Source organism: Crocodylus porosus, unplaced genomic scaffold (genome assembly GCF_001723895.1).
Source record: "Crocodylus porosus isolate Cpor-Errol unplaced genomic scaffold, CroPor_comp1, whole genome shotgun sequence".
Lineage (NCBI taxonomy): Eukaryota > Metazoa > Chordata > Crocodylia > Crocodylidae > Crocodylus > Crocodylus porosus.
The window spans coordinates 30,087,579-30,105,854 of record NW_017728914.1 but is presented as its reverse complement, the minus strand read 5'-3'; the positions used below and the strand labels follow the sequence as shown (position 1 = coordinate 30,105,854).

The window sequence follows — 18,276 nt, the reverse complement described above, 5'->3', positions numbered from 1 at the left end:
ATGCCCTGTCCCCCATCACTTACCTGTTTCTCCCTTTTGACCATTGGTCTGGGCTCGCTGGCTGTTGCTGGGCCTGGTAGTTCATCGTCTCCTCCGCCCTCATCTTCCCCCTCCCCTGACAAGCCTAGTTTACACAGGTATCAAATTTACACTCAAGTTGGTGTGAGTCGCCATGTTTACTGTGCAGGATGGGTGTGCACATGCAGACAGGCACCAGTACTGCGCAGTAATTTGGGTTACTGCCCAGTAAATGCACACATGTAAACATGCCCGCTGTGTCCCCAATCCACCTGCAAGTCACCTGTACTTGTGGAAGTGATGGATAAGTGCTCAAATGTGTAGAAGTTATTCAAACTTTTTTAGTATACACAATTTAGCAGAAAAAAGGAACAGACTCCATTGCAATCTGTCTGGCACTTCTTGATTCTGATTATACCACAAATTCTAAATATAACTTTCATGCATTATTAGGGCAGATTCTGCTTCCATTTCCCAAATGGAATCTAGGTGTGCTGAAATCACCAAAATGTGTGTGTGTGTGTGTGTGTGTGTGTGTGTGTGTGTGTGCGCATGCATGCCCGCTTTCCTAGATGAGTATAAGAGAGGATTATAAAGGGAACATTTGAAAACCATCCAAAAGGGTGGCTTTGGGTTCATCATAGAAATGGTTTGGAATTTCATAACTGTTCCAAAAACAGTTGTCTTATTTCAATGGGTTTGCTACAGGTATAATATTCAGACGTGCTGAGAGGTCTTCTTAAGTCTGCCTCCATTGAAATTAGGTGCCATTTCACTATTAAGTGAATGGAGCCAACTTAGGTTAAGACCTTTTGAAAAGTCTACCCTATATGGACAAAGGGGTCTGTAAGGCACCAGACTGTGTATTTTTCAGAGTAGGTTTACCTTTCTACAACTGGCTTATGGCCAAAAATAATTGCCTTGACACTATTGGATTAATTTGGAGTCAGCAAACAGGATTTAAAGATTATTGTTTGAGGTTCTTATGAGTGCCTCCACCCTGATCACACTCCATTTCCAGCCGCACTTCTCCTAAAGCAAACACACAGACAATATTACGAACATCTGATGTCCAAATATCCTGTGTTAACATCTATTTTCCCCAGGGATGATATGGTCAGAATGCAAAGAAATCTGGGAAGAAGGGCCTCGGGAGTATGTCCTGCATCTTTGGAACCTGCTGGATTTCGGAATGCTCTCCATCTTTGTGGCATCATTTACTGCAAGGTTCATGGCTTTTCTCAAAGCCACCGAAGCACAACAATACGTAGATCAGTACGTTCCGGATGATGACCTCAATAATGTCACCCTTCCCCCTGAAGTTGCTTACTTTACTTATGGTAAGATGTTTTTTGCTCTTTAATGCTCCATGTTCTTTAAGGGTAACATGCGGAAAGCACCAGCTTCCCTTTTTAACCTTCTCGAAGCTTTCTCAGATTAAAGCGGATTATTCTCCTCAGATCTACCCGTTACAGCCATGTTGGTAAACAGCTACCTCATGCTAAAAAGGAATGGAGATCTAAGCCTCGCTCAGTCTCTGAACATGTACTGAGGCCAGACTCAGCCCAATCGCATGTTGACAAGGCAACAACTAATCTTAAAACCAGAAGGGGACAGTTATATTTTAAAGACAAGATAGAAGAATTCGTTCTGTTCCCTCAAAGTAAAAGAGATGCAAGGCTACTAAATGTATCATCTAGAAGCAATGTGGTCTGGTGAGGTTGATGGACTTCTGTGAAATTGTCGGGGTTTGGCATGTGAAAACATGGGAGGACTGGGCTATCAGTATTAAAGAAGAAACCACCTCTTGAGAAAAGCAACTATGAAATGACATTCCTAATTATTTTTAGTAAATCTAATATCTAATTTGTCTACAGCTGAGTGTTTGTTGCCACGACTTCATGCACCTTTGATTTTTTGTGGGGTCTGGGTAAGCCTTTGTCTTTTGTATCATAGTCTACAGCCGGGGCGGGCAATTATTTTGGTCAGAGGGCTGCTTACTGAGTTTCAGAAAGCCATCGAGGGCTGCATGATAGGCAACCCAGGGCAGATTAATATTAATTTTCTAAAATTTTTAGGGGCCCTGTGGGCCGGACATAATGGCCTGGCGGGCTGCATCTGGCCCCCGGGCAGCATTTTGCCCACCCTTGGTACACTGAGCAATTAGATTAGATGTATCCTGCCAGCATGCCACCTAATGACTTTGAGCTACATAGCCCCTTCCTAAGGAAAACAAAAAAATACAGAAGGGGAACTAAGAGAAGTGGAAAAAACTACAAATCTTGTGTCAGCTTCCTTTGTTCATCTTCAAAAGCATCAGGTTCTTACAACGGTCCACTATTTCCGTGCTTGAGAAGCTGCTTTTTGTTATATTGTGTATTGAGGATGACTACTGATTTCTGCAGTAGCTTGTTGCATTCATTGATAGATGATAAGCAGAAACAATTCTAGAACCACAGTTTTCTCAGACCGACACTCAGTGGGTGCATCTACATGTGCAGTTAGTGCAGCGCAATAAATTCTGGAGCAGTTCACGCCGGAGTCAGCTGCTCCTGGTGCAGTGTCTGCACACGTGCCCGTGACTGCAGTACTTAGAGCCAGGGTGGAGCATCCCCCGGCTGGCAGGGAGCCCAGGGGATCAACCCCAGGCTCCGGGTGGTGGTGGATAGTGGAGGGTCTGGCGGGTACACAAGGGTGCTATAGTGTGGGGCTAGCTGGCAGGCAGCCCCCCCACACTTTCTCACTCTTGTGCCACAGCTAGACACTGTTACCATCTACACGTGCACTGTGCTGGAGTAAATTACTCTGCTGTAGAATAGTACCATCCTGGACAGTACTATGCTATGGCAGAGTTAATTAATTTGCTACGCCCTAAAACGGGCACACACGTAGATGGTGACACGTAACTGCGAAGCTAAGTAGTCAACTCAACAGTAAAGCTCATATGTAGATGCACCCAGTGACATCTAAAAATGATTGGTACCCACAAAAGGGCTAGATCCAATAAAAGATATAAGTATCTGATCTGTAAGATGAAATCCAGAGTCCTAATTAGATACCTAGACTCCCTATAGACACCTAGGGGCCCCTGTACATGTGCAGGTAAAGGCGCCATGGGATCCAATATGCAATCCACACAGTTAAGCCTCCTGTCATGCCACATGTTTTGGGACTCCCAACCCTGGCTGCACATGGTTCAGCCCTGGGGTCGGGAGCCCAGGCAGCTGACCGGGCTCCCAGCCACTAGGAAGACACTGCTACTTGTGCAAATTAAAGCTGGATACCAACCCATTATAAAGGTAGTACACATTTTTTAGGTCTAACCATAGCTGGTTGGAGCATTGTATGGCATGATAGCAACTTCACACATGTAGCTGGTTTTAGTTAATTGTGCAATTAACCAGTTAATTGCACAATACCTGTAATGTGTCGAGGGGGCCCTAAGATTCAGAATGGGAATCTCAACAGCCAACACACTGAGCAGAAAACTGGCTAAGCTAGCCAATCGAAAATGTTGGGCACAGGGGTTGGAAATCCAGTTTGGCGGTGGGCGTCTCAATCAACCTTGTGTGATAATGCTTCCATCCGTAACCCAGAGTTCACTCCTTAAATTGGGTGCCTACATATTTTTCTACAGAAATCATTATTCTTTTTTTCCATAAGAATGTTTGTCCTGGTGATACAGGAGCAATCGCACAGGAAGAGGGAAACCTGAGATCAGCTGAGAGGTTTCAAACCCACACCTCCCAGGAGAACGCTCTGCCCACCTGGCTACAAGTTAATCCAAGTGAGCAGTACCCTCCTCCCTTCCTCCTGAAGCTATAACTGAGTTCAGAAAATAGTTCAAGACTCACTGGGCCAGAATTGAAACAAAAGGCAGTCTCTATAGGCTAGTGGTTAGGGCATGCGTCATAGGAGGAGTCAGGACAGAGGAAATGTTCAGTTCCCCACTGAGGATCTGAATGGTTGTGTGATGCAAAATGCATAACTAGTCCTGGGAAAGGGACTAGAACTGAGGTTTCCTTCTGCCCAGTGAGACTCCCAGGATTGCAAATCCAGAGGGTTTGCTTCCTTTCACTCTCTCTGCCCAATGAACCCTCTTGCTCTATATTGCCACAGCCATCAGTGAGGAAGGTCAGGAGTGCTTCTCCATCCAGAATAGCCTGGTGGTTGGGGCAATCTCCTGAAAGATGTGGGTTTGAACTCTCCTGGCTGAGGAAGGAACTGAATTTGAATCTTCCACTTCCTGGGTGAGCGCTCTCATCATTAGGCTTTTACGTGAAACGTGGGTGGCAGTGACGCCATCGCAACCATCTCTTCCTGTACTTGTGTTTTAAGACAAAACAGCAGCTGCAACTGCATTTTGTACAGAGCCTGCTTCTGTGGTTAGACGTGGTCTGCAAACACCTGCTGCGCTGAGCTACTTGGAAGACTTGGGTCCTCATTTCTGGTTGGACTCAGTGGGTGTAAGTCAGGATAGTTCCTGGAGCGATTTGCTAGACGCCAACTGAGCTTCAATGTGTGCAGTCATAATATTCACAAATAAGAATGTTTTTGGATACAATATGTGGCAACTGCTTCTCTTACTCACTGGACAAAAAATAATGGTGAGGCCTGAATCTGTTGTGTTGTGTTGTGTCTTCCTTCCGGTTTGCTTCTGGACTATGGAAAATATTTGCTTTTGGTTATATGGTATGGAGTGCCCTCATGTGGAAGAACATTGTCATTTATAAATCCATGTCGTTTCTAACGTTAGGAAGAACCTGTAGGACAGGAAGTCTTGGGAAGCGGGGACGGAGGGATCCCAGAAAATGTGGCTGATATCAATCCACTTGTATTTTCTCATTGCACCTGGGAAGGACTATTTATATTTTAAAAACTGCAAATAACAAAGTGTTCATTTGCTGATGGATTACATTTTTTCCTAAAAGCTCGTAAGCAAGGCAATGTTTTTCCCAGGCTTCTGGAAATTTAATTTGCAGCAGAAAAAACGAGCATAAATTAAGCAAACCCCATACATAATGAAATTAGAAATATAATGCAAGATAATTAAAAGCATTTTGATACCTGAAGATACATTTTCTTTTTCTATTGTGACAAAAGCTGTAACTTATTCAGATGACAAAAAATAGGTTTTTTTAAGTAATTAAAGAAACTGGAAAAGTTGTCATTACGTATTGAACTGCAGTGCTTGCTGATGGAGTTTGGGTTTTATTTGCTGCCCGGCAGTTTACAGCGCAACCTTTATAAATTGATTTTTCTTGCCATTTTGTTTTAGGCCGCTTCATAAAATTCAGTGTAGCACTCTAGCCATACCCATTTTCAAGTGTAGCCCCTGTCAAAACAAATGAAAATGAACAAACTTAGAAATAATTATATGATCATTTAACTTCAGAAAAGAGCAAGATATTAAAATCCACTGGGTTTATCAGGGAAACCAAAGGTGTTACATTCTTTTTGAAGCCTATTATACCAAGCAAATGAATAGCAGAAAATCAAAGCATACTGAATATTGTCCCCATAAGGAAAGCTGCTTGCTTTGGCATGGTTAGGTTGGGGTTTTGTTTCCTTTTGCTTTTTCTATTTATAGACTATGAGTGAAATAGTGAATTGCAAAAATTCTCACTTGACTTCAGTGGAGCCAGAATTTTACTCTACTCGTTCTTCATTCCAGAGTCATGTCATTGTATTAAAAGTCAGCTGCTTTTATTTCAATTGCTTGGCCAAGAGGGAAACAATTTATTGGGAACTGATACAGAATGAATAGCAAAGAGATCTGAAAACTAGTTTTCTTCCTAGATTGGTAAGGCATAAACATGCCATTAAACTGGCATTGTGGCAGCCTTCCGTTCAAGATACCTTCCAGTCTGCTACTTTTCAAACAGTCTAGGTTCACGCTAATAATACTTTAATTTACTGCCATGCCATTAGATATGTATTTATGTCACTTCTGAGTCAGAATCCCCATCCCCTTTTTCCATTTTGAATCTCAATTCATGCAAAAGCACCTAGATACGATAGTAACAAGAGGGAAATCAACTTTTGGGTAGAGTAGATAGATGACGTGCATATAGATAATACCAGGAAGAACATCAAGAACAGAAGCAAGAGAACACATTTCTCAGAATTGTTTTCAGTTGGAGCAGTTAACACAAGCTGGAGAGATCAAGTGGTATGGAGGCTCCATTTTTTTTTTACAGGAATAAATCCAAACCTCTGTGGTCTAATGGTTGGGCTGAATTCCAGTGAGTTTCTTTTCATGTTTTTGTGGTGCCCTTCATTCAAAGCAAACAATCCCAAATTAGCAATTACCTTCTTCCTGTTTGCATTTGAAATTGCACCATGACACAACTTTTATGATCTGCAACTGTAACTGAAGCAAATATAGCCAATAAGGCCACGGCCAGGAAGTAAGGGAGCAGGGGTTCTGTTCCTGTCTCTGTCGGTGAGTTGCTATGTGGCCGTGGGCAAATCATAAGTAACCTTCCTGTGCCTCTGCTTCTCCAAATGCGGCTAATAATTCCTACCCATTTTGGAAAAGCATTGTGAAACCCACAGCTACTAGGACATTATACTTCTCCTTCCAGTCCTGGTCACAACCAAGACCCAGAATCTATATCACAGGTGATTTATGTTACAGATTTCTTTCCCAAGCTCTTCCCATTACTAACACTTTATGCACATGTATTGTTTTAGCCAGGAACAAGTGGCTTCCCTCGGATCCTCAGATCATATCAGAAGGACTATATGCAATAGCCGTAGTACTCAGCTTCTCCCGCATTGCTTACATTCTTCCAGCGAACGAAAGCTTTGGCCCCCTTCAGATCTCTTTGGGAAGGACCGTGAAGGATATCTTCAAGTTCATGGTCATCTTCATCATGGTGTTTGTTGCCTTCATGATCGGAATGTTCAACCTTTACTCTTACTATCTTGGTGCAAAATATAACCCAGCGTTTACAACGTGAGTACCTAGGAAAGACGACTACAGTGAGTATTGTCTGAGGCATAACAACATTCCTTTCTAGGCTGCCTCCTGGGTAACTTTGCATGCCTTTATGTGACCAATGCAGTTTAGTCTTTATAGCTGAAACATACATTCAATTATTCGAAGCAGCGTAGAGGTTTCTCATTGCACGAGCCCATCAAAGACAAAAAGACATGCTTGGCTAAAAAATTCTGCATGGTTTAATAGGCATTACGGTTTAATGCTTAGCTATCCTCAGGCTAAGTGCTCTTCCAGAAGTCTCTCTTAGTATCACAGAAAAGTAGGGCTAGAAGGGACCTTAAGAGATCACCTAGTTTGTCCCCCTGAGGCAGGATGAAGCATGCCCTGACCATACCCAACAGATTCTCCCTCCATCATCTCTTCCAGTTCCATGTCATCACTCACCATCCCTCCTGTGGACTCAGCCACCTTCATTCTCCCTTCCTGAGCAGCTGCTTCTCATCCTGATTTTTGGGGTCCCTCTTGCCTCTTGTCAGAGCAGCCTAGTCACTCAGTCATTCTTCTCTTTTTCAGTAAGCATTCTGCTATCTTTGATCTCATTCAATGCACTGCAAGGCCTTTTCTGGCTCACAAGTTCATGGTGAGAGCTCAGTATCTGCCAACTGCCTCCAGTTTTACATGCTTTGGATTTTCCTTGGGTCAGAGATGTCCCAGAATACTCTGTAGGCATCAAACCTCCTTGCCTCAGTCATATTATCTCTAGCTTGCATTGAATGGCTTGCCAGCACAACAACTGAATGAGACCTGGGTGTCATGATTGGCAACAAAATGAACATGAGCCACCAATGTGATGCTGTAGCTGGCAGAGCTAATCAAACACTGGCATGCATCTACCAAGGCATCTTGAGCAAGACTAAGGATGTCATCCTCCCTCTCTACTTGGCCTTGGTGAGACTGCACCTGGAGTACTGTGTCCACTTCTGGGTGCCGCACTTCAGGAAAGATGTGGAGAAGCTCGAGAGAATCCAAAGGAGGGCCACACACATGATTAGAGGCCTAGAGACCAGGTCATACCAGGAGAATCTGAAAGACTTGGGACTGTTCAGCCTGGAGAAGAGAAGACTCAGAGGGGACTTGGTGACAGCCTATAAGTATATCAGGGGTGTGCATCAGGGTTTGGGGGAGCATCTATTCACCAAGGTCCACCAGGGAAGGACAAGAAATAATGGGCAGAAGCTGAGCGAGGATCACTGCAGGCCAGACATAAGGGAAAATGTCTTTATAAGTCGAGTACCGAGGTTTTAGAACAGGCTGCCTCAAAAGCCACCCACCCTGGCAAGCTTCAAAAAGTGTCTTGACATCCATCTTGCTCAGATCATAAGATCCCAGCAGTCTTTCCTGTCCGAGTGCAAAGGGGCTGGATCCAATGATCTGTAAGGTCCTTTCCAGCCCCCAACAACTATGAAATTATGAATGGGAAGGTAATGTTGAATCTTTGATTAGAAAGCTTGCGGTCTCCCATTTTGATGTTAGATCCCAAGTCTTCTGGAGAATGTGGAATCAACAGGGACAGAAGCCTGGTAAGTTAGAAATTCTTTTTTCTGGAGGAAAATAGTAAAAAAAGAACAAGCAAGAAAGGGCTTTTTATGGGATGAGTGAACATGAAACAAAAATTTTCATAATGTTATCTCTGAAAATAGCAGTGGGGAACCCTCTTATAAATCACTTTAAAAAAAAGAGAACAGAGCAGGTTAAGTATATGATTTTGTTAGGCATGTATGACGTGGCAAATATTTGCTTCGGATTTGGATTTGGCTGATTTGGAGGGACGGTGATTTGATTCGGAGATTCAAATCACTGTCCTGATTTGATTCAGCCAAATTGGATCCAAAGATGCGGCACCGCTTCAGAGTTTAGGCCACAGACTAAACAGGCAGCAGTCCTCACCACACTGGACACAGCTGCCTCCAGCTGGTAAGCCTGTTGTGGTGGGTGGAGCGGGGAGGGCAGGGGTGTGGGAGGGCAGATCAATGCCCCCAGAGGGAGGGAGGGATTAGAGCTGGGGCTGAAACAAGCTGCCCAGTGGAGGGGGGAGGGCACAGGACTCAGAGAGGGTGGTGGGAGGGCACCGAACTTGGAGAAGGGGGTGGGGGGCACAGGATGCAGGTACAGCAGCACTGGGAGTGGGGGCTCTGCCCTTCTGCCACTTGCCCAGCTGGGGCGTGGGGGAGGGTGGTGGGAGGGCACCGAACTTGGAGAAGGGGGTGGGGGGCACAGGATGCAGGTGTGGCAGCACTAGGAGTGGGGGCTATGCCCTGCTGCCACTTATCCAGACGGGGTGGGGAGGAGGCACAGTACAGGCCCAGCTTGCTCTGGGCAGAAGGGGGCAAGTGGCAGCAGGGCATAGCCCAGCCAGGGTGGGGGGCACAGGATGCGGGCATGACAGCACTGGGAGTAGGGGCTATGCCCTGCTGCTGCTTGCCCCCTTCTGCCTGGAGCAAGCCATGGCTGTTTTGTGCCCTTGCCCTCCTTCTCTGGCTGGGCAAGTGGCAGCAGGACATAGCCCCTGCTCCCAGTGCTGCCATGCCTGCATCCCGCGCCTCTCCACCCCATCCCCAAGTCCCACACCGTCCCCCACCCCGGCTGGACAGCTTGTCCCAGCCCCAGCCCCAATCCGTCCCTCGCTGTGGGAACATTGATCTGCCCCACCTTCCCTCCCCCCCTGTGCTCACCACAACAGACTTACCAGCTGGAGGCAGCTTTGTTCAGAGTGGTGAGGACTGCTGCCTGTTTAATCTATGGCCGAATCTTTTCCAAACTGATTCAGAGGCTTCTGCTTTGATTCTGACCTTTTAATTGGTCTCCTGATTCGATTCGGATTTGGAGACTCAGCTGCTGAATCAAGCTGAATCTCCTCTGAATCCGATCAGCTGCCAAAGCTTCTCACAGCCCTAATTTATGTTCCTAGACTGTAAGCTACTTGCGCCGAAGTGTAGGTACAACAAGGGGGAAGTTCAATTACTCATGCAGCTGAAATGCCACAGCTGAATGCAGCTGCTCTGCCAGGCATTGCATATTCAGAGACAAATATTTAGGAAGTGTTACTGAGGAATTTCTCCAAAAAGAAAGAAAAACAATCCCCAAAACTCAACATAATAAATCGTTCAGAGAGAAGCAGAAATAGCACAGGGGTAGGAGCAGGAATTGCATTCCTTCAGTCAAGAACGTGGTTTTCTTAACAGAGCACACACTGAAGGCTATAACATGCAAGGAAAGCTGGAGACTAAGCATCTCTTGATCTCCCTCTAGTGACGATCCAATAAATCAACAAAATCCATGAAAAGGTGGAGATTGTCTGCGCTTCTTGATGTTGGGTGTGTGTTGCTTGCATTCTGCCACAAACCTTTAATTAAATACTGTACTTGTTGAATGGCAGGAAAAATTACCACTGGAGAATATTCAAGGGGCTCCACCCTATCTGCAAAGACTGAACAATTGGACTATACCTGAGAAACGGGACCTCAGAATTAAAAAATCGATATGACGATTAGGCATGCAGGCTAAATTCACATTTGCTGCCATCAGACTAGGTATGGGACAACCCACCCGTACTCCTGCACGCTGGTCTGTAATAGATCTGGACCACCCATAGCCCCTTTCACATCTAAAATAGCAGGAAGGGTTAGGAAAACCCCAGAGCAATGAAGACGTTGAGTTTCAGATGAATGCCTTTGTTCAAACAGAAGAGTGTGGAGCTTGCAGAAGCAGTTTGAGGTGCACACTAGAAACCTCAAGGACATATTTTGCACTTGAGGCCCAGGGCAGAATGGGAACTGACCTTTCCACACATCTCTCTGCGTATGCATCAGCATGGATCCCTTAGGAGTTGTGCTGCTATTAACCCTCCGCTGCTGTACCTGTGCTGTGGTTCAGCTGTAATCAAATATATTGTGCTGTTTCACTCGGGAGGCCACCAGCCTCCCAAAGGAGTATTATTTCCTGGCTCCTCTGTGAAAGGTCCATGAATGGCAATTCTGATATCAGCCAGAGTTTTGCTACTGACTTCAATACAGCAAGGAATTCACCTCTGGAGTCAGTAGGTTGTGGAAATGCGTTTGTGGATTCTGGGCATGCACGGGGTGATGGGGGGGTCCTATGCCCCAGGCTAGCAGGGGGCAGATGTTCTGGTCAACCCTTGATAGGGAAAAAAAATGAAATAAATAAAGCTACCTGGGTAAAAATTAAGGACACTGCAGCTTCCCCCCTGCACAGGAGAGGAATTAAACAATAGATCCACAACCTCCTTTCTGATGCAAGACAGAGAAGAGTATGAGCCATATTATATAACAATTTCCCCCTTATGGATCTAATCTAAGCCAACCCCTACCATGGCATTTAAGGGTTAAGTGAGTTGATACTACAGCATCAACATAAGACAGAGTAGGCAGGAACTGGCATTTTGATGTGTCATTCATGTAACCCATTCCACAGTGGGAAATAGGCTCTGCTGTTAGCCCTGCTACGAGGAACTGACCTTCCCAGTCTAATATCTGTCTTATCTGAGTGACTGTTTCTCCCCCAACACGTAGGAGCCAATGCTATTACTTTAGCATCTAGTATAACATGTGCTTTATAAAGTTGATTTAAAATTTTCTAATCAAGGAAAATGTGCCTCATAGCGTTCCTCTGCCACCTCAGGATACATTTTAATGGAGGGGTTTACAGGGACAAAATGCAATTACATTGATCTGTTTTCCATAACAAGGTAAGAGAGAATTGAAGACACAGGGAGCGACTCACTTATCGTTTGAATAGAAGAATATGCCCTTGAAGCACAGGAGTTAATCAACAGCTGAGTGAATACCTCCCTCCCTTTCGGGGATCATAGCCATCAGTTATGGTATTCCATTGGCGCATGTTTCCAAAAGAGTTGGCTAATGAATTTTTGACATTCTCTGATGCAGTGCTATCGTGAAGCAATTTACTGAAGAGCTTAGTTAATGATCAGGTTCCCTTTATGCCTGCTAGTCTCACTTGAAGTAAATGGGAAACAGCTTGGACTGAAATGGTGATAACTTCCTAGAGGTGCGGTAGGATTACCTGTGAATAAGGGTTGAAAGATGAGGCTGTACCTGGGATTTGTCGGTGATAGGGAGATGCCCTTTTAAAGAGGAATTAAAAGGCTCTTCTTTCCTCCGCTCAAATCTTTTGAATACTCTGAACAATAATTATGTACCTTCAAGGGACTGTAAGGAGTTTGTGTTGTTAGTAATGGCCTACTGGATGAACACAAATCATGTACAAAATTAGAAGAAAGGTCAACAGTTAAATTAGGATGTAAAATTCTCCAGCTAGTGACATGAGACAGCAGTCTGTTATGTTGCTACCAAGTGTCCTGACAGCAGAGTATGGGTGGAGGCTGCCTGAAGAGCAGATCAAGCCATTAGAAGTAGTGAGTTGGAACATTTGGCCTCAATCCCAGACTATGATCCGTTCCAAGAGCTGGAATCTCATATGGATAAGCCTCATGCTGAAGTTAATGAGGCTTCATGCCAGTTAAGGTGCCCCACAGATTGCAGGATCAGCGACCCTGTCACCTTGCAATTACTGGGGTTAGAAATAGTCACTCTGGTCCAAATATGCAACAATAGACAGTCCACACTTTGACTTTGCTGTTCTTTGTAGGAATCAATATCAAGGTGCCCAGAGGCTGTGCCCTTTCCTAGTAATACATATATATATATATATATATATATATATATACACACACACACACACACAGAGAACAGATCAGGTCCATCTTGTGCTCTTCTTGAACTGAAACCTCAGAACCTTAATCAATATAGTAAATCTACAGTATCTGTGTACTTTTTTACACACTGGGCATGTTTACACGTGCATTTACTCCAGGCTAGATTTACTGTGCAGTAAAATAATGTGGAGTAAGGGTTTTGGGGTAGGTGTCTACATATACAGAGATTAGGGAGAAAATTTGCTTCCAGTTCCGTGCAGCCCTGCAATGGGTCCCTGCTGCCACCTGTGGGAGCCCCAGGTCCCCCCGGGTGCTAGCCCAAGGACTGGCAGGGAGCGCTAGGCCAGGAGACAGCTGCCTCCTGGCTCCGGAGGGATGCCTGCTGTTGGGGCAGGGACAGTGTTTCCCTGCCCTGGCAGCATAGAGCTCCTGGCCCTGGCTCCCTCAGCAGAGGCATGGGGCTTAGAAAAAGCTGCAGGGGAGGGGCAAGTCCCAGTCCCCTGCCCTGATCCACCATGGGGTAGCTAGCAGTTAGTTCGTTGCTAGGTGCCCCACCAGTAGATCAAGACAGGGGGCTGGGACCTACCCCACCCCTGCAGCTCTTTCCAAGCCCTGTGCCTCAATCACTCAATCAGGGCATGGGGCTGGGACCTGCTCCTGACCGAGACAGTTCCCAGCCAGTCCTGGGCTGTACGGGGAAGTCTGTATGTGGAGCCCAGAGCTTGGTGGGGACTGCCCAAAACAGGACAGTCTGCAGCCACCTCCAAGCTTGACACGCTTCCCTATACAGCCTGGGGTTGGCTGTGAACTGTGCTGCTCAGGGGCAGGTCTCAGCCAGCTCCAGGCTGGGCAGGGAATTGTCCCCTTGCAGGGAGCTGCCATCCCCTGCTCCACAATTGGAGCAAGGAGACATTGCCCCCAGACACACAGGACAGGTGCTGGGGAACTTGTTCCCCATGCAGCTTCATGATTTCAGAGCTGGAGGGGTGGGAGGAACAGGCTGGGGAGCTTCCCCTCACCCCCTGCCCAGCTCTGTGCTTGCAGAGTTGGGCAGGGAACAAGTTTCCCAGCCCCTGCCAGCGGGGAGCTCCCAGCACCAGCTCTGCAACCATGGGGCTGCTGCTGATCTCTCATCCTGAGTTCTGCCATCACAGAGACACTCCTGGGAGATGCTGATTTCTTAGGCAGTCATGGGGCTTGGGCTTGCAGACCCTTATCTCCCAGCCCACTCACAATCTGGGGGCAGGGGCATGGAGCTCTCTGCTGCCAGGGCAGGGGGCATAGACCCCACCTGGGCTCCTGTGGCAGAGCCTGCCCTGGCTGCAGACAGGGAGCTAACTCCCAACTGACTGGAAGCAAACATTGCTCCTGCACCCCCCTCCCCCCGTCATCAGATATTGGTCCCGGTCAGGTGTCTACATGAGCGGTGCAGTGCCATTACTAATGCTAAGTAAATTAGCCACTTGCACTGGCAGGTAGAAAATGTACTTGGTATTAGAGAGGTTTGCTCGAAGTATGCATGTGCGTGTGTAGATGCATATGCTTACTTCCCAGTAAACGATGCTAATGCAAAGTTAAGCATCTCATGTAGATCTGCCCAAAGCGTAGTTAACTTATGGAACTCATTGTCACAGGAGGTGATGGGGACAGATAGCATAGCCAGGTTCCAAAAGGGACTGGATAAATTCATGGATGATAGATATATTAAAGGCTATTGAACAGAATGGTTGGAGATGTTTCCTGTGGCATCTCTCATAGTCTCCTGGTTGGTTGGGTTGGAAGGGACCTGAGCAGATCATCAAGTCCGACCCCTTGCCACGGGCAGGAAAGGAGACTGGGGTCAAACAACCCCGGCAAGGGGTATCTAGCCTTCTTTTGAAGACCCCCAGGGTAGGAGTAAGCACCACTTCCCTCGGAAGTTGGTTCCAGATCCCAGCCACCCTGAAAAATGGTAGATACCAGGGGAAATACTGAATAGGGGATAGAACACTCTAGAAATATCTGGTTCAGTACTCTGCCTCTATCGCATTTCTACCACTGTTGGAGACAGATTTTGTTTATTAGTGCATGTTAAAAGGAAGTTATGAAGTTGAAGGGGTGGAAGGGGATATGTCAAACCCACACAAGAGTGGCTATAGGTATGGGGAGGGGGCGTGGGGAGGACACAACTACATTACAGAGATAGTGTAGCCTACTTAGCCCAGAGGTGGGTTAAGGTGGGGGATAGGGAAGATAAAAGCACAGTGCCTATGGAGGGAAGGAGATACAAAGGTCCCACCACACAAGGAAGCCACGCTGCTGTAGATTTGTGGGTTCAAGTAACATCATGCAGAGGACGGTACACTTGGTCTTAGCCAAAAGGCCAAAAATACTGGGCTAGATGGACCACTGGTCTGAACCGGTATGCCTCTTCGTATGTTCTTGTGTACAAGTATCAAGACAGCTGCACATCATAAAAACATTTCCTCCTATAACACCCTGAACTGCCAGTGGGTTTTGTTCAGGTGTCTCAGGAAATCGCAAGCGGCACCAGCTAACTCATGAAGCGGAGGAGGAACTAATTATTACAGCAAGCAAATATTTCAAACAATTCCTGTGAAAATTCACCCAGGAGAAGAAACAAGTGAATTACCTTTTGCTGCAATCATAACTCATTTGTGATTGCTTTTTTGGGTTTTTTTGCAAAAATTCTACTGAATGCATTTCCTGGCTGGGGCATCTATGAATATGATTGTAACAAATATAATAAAAATGTACAGGAAAAAGTCCTGGAATTTGAAAATGCAAACGCTTGCACTGGAAACTGATTTAAAGAGATTCCTCACCCACTCACAACACAAAAAAAGGATTGCATGACTTTGTATCCACCTCGAATAGGCATTGCCTTCAGCCTGGATCATTACACAATGAATACTGGTTACCCACAAGGAAATCCTAACAGATAAACAACTATTCAGGGACATTTCTTGGTGAATAGTGCTAAAGGCTGGAAGCATTTGAGAATAATCAGAGCTTTCCAGGGGCAATCTGTAAGCAGAAAAAGAGGTTCAATTTGTCCAAACATGGTTGACTCTGAATAGTTTTCTTAGCTAGGCTCAGACCGGTTAGTGAATAGTCAGTGTGACTTACTGACTACCTGTGCTTTCCAAATCTCATGTGTTATGGCAGTGTGAGGAACTTAGTATATCACTGATTTATGAACCCGAGGTAGCGTGCAAAGCATGCTCTTGTCACTTGAATTTACATATGCCTTTTGCAGAAGAAACAAAGTGCATCTTGCTGCAAATTAATTTTAGACAGCTAAATACTGGCTTTGTTCAGCTAACTGACATCTAGCAATGCAGAAAGAAAGCTCGCTGGAAAGCATGCAACTTCCATGACAGTGGCAACAGTCCTTCATTGTATTTATCTGTTTGTGTTCTGCTGTGTACAAAACTCAACTCTTGAAAAAGCCCATCATGAAGAACATGCTGTACAAATAAAATTGAACTGGAAGCAAGACTGACAACATTTGCCCTGCCTTCTGCATCACAAATCAGGTTGAAGTCTACGGCGTCTGTGAGGATTTTTTCCTCTACCTAAAAAGTACATGACATCCTTCACTTTCATCATTAGGAACAGTCTGGAACAGTCTGCCAGCGGAGGTGGTTCAAGCACCTACATTGAACACCTTCAAGAGCAAATTGGATGCTCATCTTGCTGGGATCCTATGACCCCAGCTGACTTCCTGCCCTTTGGGCAGGGGGCTGGACTCGATGATCTCCCGAGGTCCCTTCCAGCCCTGATGTCTATGAAATCTACGAAATTATTTGGAGATTTGGGTTTTTTTGGCTTTCTTTAAGTATTCCTTTTTATATATTATTTATTACATGCTATTTTGGAAGTGTTAAGTGCACCCAGTTTGTGGAGAAAGCTCAATTTGAAGGCATCGTCATCTATGATCATCAGCAGAGAAATAATAGAGGAGCGATTCCCATGAAGTCAGGGCTGCGTGATGATCTCTTCCGATTGAGAAGAAGTCAATATGCAGCTATATTATCTCACACGTTCTTTAGGCGTTCACTGCAAAAGCATCAAATTGTCTTATGGGAATGATGTGTGTACTGAGCGGGGACTAAATGTCTCCTGTGCATTCAAATCCTTTGTAACAAAGGAGACAGGGAGTAGTGAGGGAGCCGTACCAGGAGATGGCATCATCCAGGTTTCAGATCCTCTTTCCTCCAATCTTCACTGTGCCAGCCTGGATAAACTACATGGTGTTTTGGTTCTTTATTCATCTGTAAAATGGGTAAAACACTTCCCTGCCTCATGAGAAGGCAGGGTCCTGGAGCTACATTCACTGCTGGATATTGACATCCCCAATCAATCGATAGGGAGGCTCACAGTTTAACCATGCTTTCATCTGGATACGGGATTACAACTCTTCCAGGAGTAGTCCCTCCAGAGTTTGTTTTTAGCCTTTCGGTGACCGATGCAAAATAATCTTGCTTTCTTACAACAGAGCCACAGGACATAACTTTTGAATAATTACAACTTTAAATGTCATTCTCTCAGCATTCGCTATGGCCCAGATGCTTTAAGCTATTTATTCACCTCATACCAACTAATTTCAACTAAAGACCTTGACGATCAGGGCATTATGCCACAGGATCTGGTTTTCTCACATCTTGAATGTATTTATCCTCACAGTGTCCCCCGGACATAGGGAAGTAGGTACTTCCTACAGGTGGAAAAGTAAGGACTGGATTTTTAAAGCTATTTAAGGGCATAAAGATGTACTTTGGTGCAGAGGAGGATTTTTTAACAGCTTCTAAGTGCTAACTCCCAGGGATTTCAGAGGGTAAGGATTGCACGGGGGGAGAACGCTGGACCTCCTCAGGCACTGCTCAGGTCATGGAGAAAACCAGTGGCAGAACCAGACGCCAGACCTGAGTCTCCCAACTAGCATCAGCATCCCTTCCTCCCCGTTTCATAAAGGAATTGCTTGCACTCCAGTGCTCTCTGGAAACAGCTCTCCAGGTTGCATTGTTTCTTCCAGCTGTCCAAAATATTATTCAGCCAACTGGCTTTCCTCATCGCAGCACAGCGAACTGTTTCCCTTCTTTAGGTAGGTCCAAGATAGCACAGGCCCTTCTTGCATCCACTGGCTTCTGTTCCACCCAGAGGTTTAAAACAGGAGATTCAAATAACATCCTCGACATCAGTTCTGTTTCTTTCATCCCAGAACCAGCCATGAGGTGCAGCATCCAAAACGAGAAGGGGTTTAGCAGGTGACTCGAGGGGCAAGGAGGCAACCAAAGTGAAATCCACTTTCAATGAAAATGTGACATTGGATCAACAGAGCTGAGCCTCAGAAACTTTCAAAGCCTGGCCCCAAGTCCCTTTTTCTAGTGATGTGTGCCCAAAATTGTAACAAAAATCATGTTCCCCTTAGCTTGTGGTAAGGAACTGTGCAATGTCCACACTATGCAGAGAGGCAATGGGCTTCCTGAGAAACAGGGATGTTATTCAGACCTTGTGATCAATTTAGTGGTAGAATATTCACAGAATCCTAGACAAC

General features: G+C 45.6%; 1 protein-coding gene across 2 annotated transcripts in view; it reads left to right on the top strand.

The window, feature by feature from the left end:
* Positions 1-18,276, top strand: part of TRPC7 (transient receptor potential cation channel subfamily C member 7) — a 119,192-nt gene that overhangs the window by 80,342 nt on the left and 20,574 nt on the right. For both annotated transcript variants that reach the window (XM_019535132.1, XM_019535131.1), the window contains exons 5-6: positions 1,125-1,358; positions 6,715-6,979. In XM_019535132.1, the coding sequence (XP_019390677.1) occupies positions 1,125-1,358; positions 6,715-6,979 (499 nt within the window). The remainder of the gene's footprint in view (positions 1-1,124; positions 1,359-6,714; positions 6,980-18,276) is intronic.